Source organism: Saccostrea cucullata, unplaced genomic scaffold (assembly GCF_032062105.1).
Source record: "Saccostrea cucullata isolate Sc308-1 unplaced genomic scaffold, CSIRO_AGI_Scuc_v1 ctg19483, whole genome shotgun sequence".
NCBI lineage: Eukaryota > Metazoa > Mollusca > Bivalvia > Ostreida > Ostreidae > Saccostrea > Saccostrea cuccullata.
This window is the reverse complement of record NW_026939619.1, coordinates 1,987-9,011: the sequence shown is the minus strand read 5'-3', so window position 1 is coordinate 9,011 and position 7,025 is coordinate 1,987. Positions and strand designations below refer to the sequence as shown.

Genomic DNA, 7,025 nt, shown 5'->3' with positions numbered 1-7,025 from the left:
TTACAGATGTAAAATATAGATAAACGTTGTTAACTATAGTTTACAATCCGTAAACTATAGTTTACAACCGATATACCTAGTTTATTGACTGTGAAGCTATGTTTAGCTCATTTTTGTGAATTTGGCGTGCCATACTCCGGTTCTATGATGATACATTCTGTTGCCAAAATATATTGAAAGCTGCATGGATATTTAAAAAAGCATAAAACATGTTTCAAAAATAAAGAATTAAATCCAATTAAAAATATTATACATTTGTTTCTTCTTACTCGTTCTTAGTTATGATGGGATGAAATTTATTGCCATTTGTACCGTGGCATATGACACTTACAAACACGCCTACAGAATCGGAAGAAAGCATGAAGTCAAGTTCAAATGTATAATTGTCCTACTTGTTAGAGACATGTGGAGATAATAATTTCTTTCATATTTATCTATCTTAATATATTTTTTCAAATAGTTATATTTTTATCGGTTTAATTTATTTATTTATTTGCAGCCCAATATCACCTGTTTCGTGTATTACATTAAACAAAGTGGTAAGTATGAGAGAGAGAGAGAGTTGATGAAACCACTGAATCTTTTTGTTTTTCACGTCCCTCTCAAGAATTTTCACCCATATGGAGACGCCACCACTTGCCGATGGAGATTTGCAATTTTAACTTATACTTGGCACTTATGGTCATTGTGCAGTGAGGGATCTATTTCATGCCAGTACCAACTGCGACACAGAACCTCTGTTTATACGGTCTCATTCAAAGGAACGGTCCCTGCTGTCCCACGGGAGGGGGTTTCAACCCGTGACTTTAGAATTGCCTCCTTACCACGCGACTCTAGAACACAAACACGGCCTAACACTGTTCCACCCATTAAATTAAGAATATTTGAATTAACTGGCGACTGTAACATTTTTTTAATGTTAAAACTAATATGTTAACCTAGGTACACGGAAATAGGCCTCATACTTTTGTATTGAACGATATTCTTTTTTAATTTATAGGCTTGTACTAAAGTTCTTATACAATTTTTAGAAACGCAGTGTAAAACAATGTGAAGTCAGTTAGACATCTGTCATAAAGGCTGTTTTGTGAATAACTCAAATATTTTTTCTTCCATTTTTAAAAGGTTGTTCCGATAAGGCAGTCACAGCATTTCCCCACTTGTACAGGGTACCGGAGGATAACCGATTCCCGGAGAAGCCAGAATCAATGGAGACTCAAGTGTTTAGCAGGAAATACCCTGGAAACGGGAAATATTACACAGGACTTAGGGTGACTCTCATGGGCCCAGTCACAGGTACGACGGTAGATTTGAGTTTGTACCAAGTTTAGAAAAAATAAGTTAAGAGAAAAAGTGTGAAATCCACAGAGGTTGAAGATATAAAATATTTCATTTCTTTCAGTCTGTTTAGTACGGAAGCCCTGGAGGGACATTGACTTACTTGTTATGACTTATTTGTTATAACTTTTTTGATTTGACTTATTTGTTTGGAATGTTTCGTAGCTAGATATAACTAAGTGTAACAGGCTATTGAAACCTGTTGCTTGGCTTACTTTTATAATAAAAAATAATGTTAAGTCCTATTTTAACTGTAGTTTTTGATTGACGATTTGTAGTTTAACGTCCAGTACAGTTGTGATTTTAAAGTAAATATTATTTTTGTTGTTATAACCTAATTCTTATTTCTTAAAAGTTGTTACTTAATTCTTATATGTAACTTCCAGTTTGCGTAATGATTGAAAACAAGAACATGACTACTATTTTATCTTGTCGTTAGTAATAAATTCAAGGACTTTTTTCTGAAATCATACGTTGCCTACATCTTTCACGCCACTTTTTGTGAAGTAAACTTGTCATAACAAATTTAGAATAACAAGAGTTCAAAGTTAAGTCATAAGAACTAAGTCAAAACACACAAGAAATAAGTCAAAACACAAAAGAAATAAGTCAAAACACATATGAAATAAGTCAAAACACAAAAGAAATAAGTCAATATCCCTCCAGGGCGTCAGTAATTAACAGATAAAAATTCAGTAATAACATCAGTACTGTACGTTTAACTACAAAACTACAATTAATCGTTCTCAATAGCTTTACCTACACTTAATTAGAACTAACCTAAAAAATCTCAAAACAAATAAGTCAAAACAAATGAGTTATAACAAATAAGTCATAACAAGTAAGTCAATGTCCCTCCAGGGCTTCCGTAGTTTAGTCTGTTTTTCAGTATAAAAAAATTACAAAATATCAGATTCATTTTTTAACTGAGTAACTTGGCCAAAAAAAAAAAAGAAGTTTTCATTAAATTGCGCGTATGTGATTTTAATATTTTAATTTGCTCCTGTGGGTAGGGTGGAAATACAATCAAATTTTTAAAAATGGAATTCATAGAAAATATCCTTTAAAAAAATATCTCTCAAAAACCACTTGGCCAGATCTAGAAAGCTGTATCTAAGTGATTTCTGTTTTGTTCTTTTTCAAATCATAGCTCTAGCGAAGGAATGACCACAAAACAAAGCAAACCAACATTAAAAGATATTTTATTTTAGAAAAAACAAAAACAAAGATATGATCATTCATTTTTAAGTGGACGCATCCTAAAGTATATTGAGTATTCAGTTTTCCCATGTTTGAAGCATGAATTTTTTTAGTTAGTTGTTCTTATTTTCCTGATACAATAATGGTTTCAAACAGACATTATGACCTTGGACTTTCAGCTTTGAAAATTCGCATTCCGACGTCCATATTATTGACATTATTAACATTGAAATAGCACGTCTTGGTCACTAATGAAAGGTAAATTGAATAGGAGTAAAATATATGTTTAATCAATAGATATTATGATTGAAAGGGAGGAACGCACAATGCCCATAGTGTCAACAACAAAAAAGCGTCGGCTCGCCATAAATCAATGATTGGATCTGTTTTTGTCCGATCTTAAATTTTCAGCCAGAGAGCTACAGTTCCAAGTTCAGCCAGAGAGCTACAGAGCTAAATCGTGTCATGTGATCAATTTAATATGATAAATATTCTGTTTGAATTTTCAGGAAGCTTTGATGTTGTGAAAGGATTCGAACTTATCTTCACATATAATAGAGTTGAGAAATATGGCTGTTTGATATTTGACTTATCTGCACAGAATTTGACATACAATGATGTGGTTCAGGCAAGTAGAAACTTAAAGATCTTTCATTAATATAAAATGTTTATTGGTGCAGCGATAAAGATTGCTTGTAATTCTGTCTGTAACATATATTTTAAATTGAAAACTTGGTATAAAGCATGTACACAGGTATTGCAAAAAATATAATATGTAACAAAAAATCAAAATAATTGTTTATGTTTTGTTTTGCATTTTAACAGAAATGCTTTCAAAAAAGAAACTTTTGCTAAACTTTTTGATTTTAATAAGTTCATAGGATTTCAGTGACGTTGTTTTTCTAAGAAAAGCTTGCATTAAACTTTAGACTGGTTTTTGGACTGAGATCTGGCCCATGGCCCATGCAGATCCTCCCATTGTTTTTCTGGTCAGTAGGAGTCTCCCTCCTGCACCTGCGCAGTTCGACCGATACCTCAACGTAACCGAAAACGTCCAGAACGGGGAGTATGGTGTCTGTGTACCGAATGGTGGATGTGGTATATTTTATTTCTATTAAATATGTTTTTTTTAAATATGACAATACAAACATAGCTTTTTTTGTTTTGGACAATAATCATGTAAGTACGACATATATGAAACATGTGGAGATGAGATAACGCACAGGACTCCAGCTCGAAAGTCCATTGAACATTTCAAAATAGGAGCGTAGCAAACACGGACTTTTCTGAAATATCAGAAGTGAGATCAGGTGCCATGAAGCAGTACACATACCCTACCCGCTGGCCACACCGTTATGATCCGGAAATAACAACAACAAAAAAAAAATCGGAAAATAATCCATGGACAATTCAGTGTGTAAATAATAGCATAAATGTATCTTTGTTTGTAATGACTTTTATGAAGTATCAGTATTCAATGTAGATATGATAATCAAATTTCTATTGGTTGTTTGGAATATCAAAAATATTCAAACTGACATGATTTTGAAGAATTTCCTCTTAAAAAAGGGGAGCTTTGAGTATAAGTTGGATTACCATTAGTAAAATGAAAACAAAGATCCTCTAAAATACATTTTATATGATTGAAAGTCCGGGGGAGTGAAGGGGGGGAGGTTATACCAACAAAAAAGGTAAGCCCCAAATTTAATGCCTGAATTATTTCTATTTAAAAAAAAACACTGGGGATTAACCCCCTCCCCCTCGGTTCCAACACCTATGAATATGAATTACATACTTTTTTATTTCAAATTTACAGTTTCTACCTTTAAATTCAATACAGGTAGCGATGTAATACCACCAAGTCAGTGGGTAACCACAATATTTTATAAGACCACCACAAACAGTTCTGGACCTTTCAATAACCTTGAGATGAGTTTTGCTTTGGGACCCGCGGAGTACAAATTTAATGAGTACACTGTCAGCCTAGAAAACGTTAATGATTCCAAACCAATCATAATTCGCAACATGCCAAAGGAAGTAAGGCTTACTATAATTTTTTTTTTACATTCTGACAGTTGTAAAATAAGATCCTGCAAAATGATATCGTTTTCCTTATTAGAAGCCGCACCACGTGTTTACAAGACTTTCGCCTGGACAATATGTGATAAAGGTAGGTGATGTTGCAATTTATGACATGTAGATATGTTGATGAAAGGCAAAAAACGCTTTAGTGAAGAAAAGGTTCAAGTAAGAAAATGGATTAAAACTTGAAGGCTTATAAAGGCCAAAAAAAAAAGAACAATGAAGATCATTATAATATTCTTTCAGATTGAAAATCTTTCATTTATATTACACCGTTCATGGTAGCTCAGTCGGTAGAGCGCTCGCTCCGTGATCGGGAGGTCGTGAGTTCGCATCTCGGCCGCGACCGACCTAGTCGTTAAAATTGGAAGCAACTGTTCCTTTGCCATGCGCTCGGCACTTTGAAGTGAAAGTTGCAGGTCCTTCGGATGAGACCTTAAAAACCGAGGTCCCGTGTCAGCGGCAGGCGTTGGCACGATAAAGATCCTTCACTGCTCAATGGCCCTGAGTGCAGAGTAAAAGTCAAAATTTGAAGCCCTTCACCAGCATACGGTGACGTCTCCATATGAGTGAAAAATTCTCGAGAGGGACGTTAAACAATATATAATCAATCAATCAATCATTTATATTACAGATTAAACCATATGATGAACATTCTAACGATAGGAATCGATGTCTATGTAGAAATGAATTCCAAGCATGTTTAGCCTGCAAAACGACAGTTACCAATGAAATAACAGTGGGATATACCCAGAGTAAGTAATTTTGGTTTTACTATCCCATGGCATTTATTTTCAAACATTTCTTGACCATCTCGACCATACATAATCATTATTGTCTCAGTGCCCTAGCTGTTAAAAATATGTCCCTAAATTATGAAACAACTTGTATGCATAAAATTTTAAACCGCACATCTAAGAACGTTTAACTAGAGGTTTTCATTCTTTCTCTTGTATTAATTGCGTTGTATTCTCCTTAGATGCGGTTTTAGGACCATGCCAAACATTTTACTACTCTGCCATTGATTACAAATACAATGAAATAGTTCTGCCCCCTACATGCAAGATAAATTATGTTAACATGCAAGAAAAACATGTCAACATGCAAGGTAATTACATGTATGTCTACGTGCAAAATAATTAACGTATCGCCAAACTCCGCCCATCGCGCTATGGGAGATAACTCCTACGGTGCTCCGACATCATCAACATAAGGAGTAAATCAGTATAAGTCGACGCCGGTTGATTTGACCGAAGTTCCTGATGATTTGCTGCAAAATATTTGCCATTCGAACCCACTTTGAGACAAAACAAAGGGCAAATGCTTTTACAAAATCTTTCATACATTTCATTCACTTGAAATACCGTAAATCTGGAAATATTTGCTGTAGATAAATTTTTAGCAAATTTGCGAGTTCATTGCATTCGCAAAAATATTTTTCTTAAAAATAAATCACCAATAAGAAAATGTTAACAAAGTAGTGGTCATTCGCAAAATTTTGAAGCGTAAAAATTAATCAACAGCATTTTGACCCGAATTCGCAAAATAGAATCAACGTAAAAATTTCCTGATTTGCGGTATTCAAAAATGATTCCGTATTATCCCTTTCTCGGAAATTTATCGAAGCATGATAAAGTTCGAAATCCCTCATACTGTAATCATCTATGTCGACGAAGACAGAAGGACATTGTGACTGCAAATCTGGGTAAATGATAAATTACAACAACGACTTTGAATTCAATTTGTAATGTTATAATTTTATTAAATCAGCAATAATATACAAAACCATTCCGACATTGTCAACTAAGACATGCTTTTAGTTTCTATCTATAAGGAGGCGATCATTTGATTCTGAATATGATGTCTGGCTAATAAAGGAGTTGAGTCAGTTTGGAAATAAATGAACTTTCCACAACTGGAAGAAAATAAATAATATGCCCCCCTAACTCCCCCCCCCCCCCCCCAATAATCTTGGGTTGTCGACGTTGTCGACGGTGTTTCCCTTTTTTTTTGCTTGTTCGACTTTTTCAGTGAAGCGGAGAATAAATGAATAAATAATCTGCCATTGGAAATAAATAATTCGTCATGACAATAAATAATCTGACTCTGACTCGGAAAAAAAAAATTGCAAGCCCCTCTCCCCTTCCCGAATCAAATGGTCGTTCCATAAATCTCTCGGGCTCCGATAATATCGACTCTGAAAAAATCTTTCTTCTTTACTTTTAAGTTCTGGTGGAAAATGTGCACACTTTTTAGCAATAATAGATAGTAGTGCATGAAGATTTTGAATAATTTTGGTCAGATATATATACCGGTATTATATAAATCTAATATACAAAGTTCGTGTTTTTCTGGGACAACCCTCAAATAACAAAGTCGGACTAATTCGTTAAAGATATTGATTA

At 34.1% G+C, this 7,025-nt stretch overlaps 1 protein-coding gene across 1 annotated transcript; it reads left to right on the top strand.

Moving 5' to 3' along the window:
* Positions 1-413: 413 nt before the first annotated feature.
* On the top strand, positions 414-5,418 carry LOC134253467 (uncharacterized). Its single transcript, XM_062735989.1, has 7 exons — positions 414-539; positions 1,126-1,296; positions 3,048-3,166; positions 3,468-3,636; positions 4,379-4,575; positions 4,658-4,708; positions 5,255-5,418. The coding sequence occupies exons 2-7, from the start codon at positions 1,209-1,211 to the stop codon at positions 5,381-5,383; spliced, it is 753 nt and encodes a 250-aa protein (XP_062591973.1). The 5' UTR covers positions 414-539; positions 1,126-1,208; the 3' UTR covers positions 5,384-5,418.
* The last annotated feature ends 1,607 nt before the right edge of the window (positions 5,419-7,025 follow it).

What these genes read in the sequence shown, in the direction of transcription:
- LOC134253467 (XM_062735989.1), top strand. Translation starts at nt 1,209, where the DNA reads ATGGAGACTCAAGTGTTTAGCAGGAAATACCCTGGAAACGGGAAATAT. An exon ending in TCTCATGGGCCCAGTCACAG is followed by an intron (nt 1,297 to 3,047) that starts GTACGACGGTAG and finishes TTGAATTTTCAG; the next exon opens with GAAGCTTTGATGTTGTGAAA. An exon ending in TGTACCGAATGGTGGATGTG is followed by an intron (nt 3,637 to 4,378) that starts GTATATTTTATT and finishes AATTCAATACAG; the next exon opens with GTAGCGATGTAATACCACCA.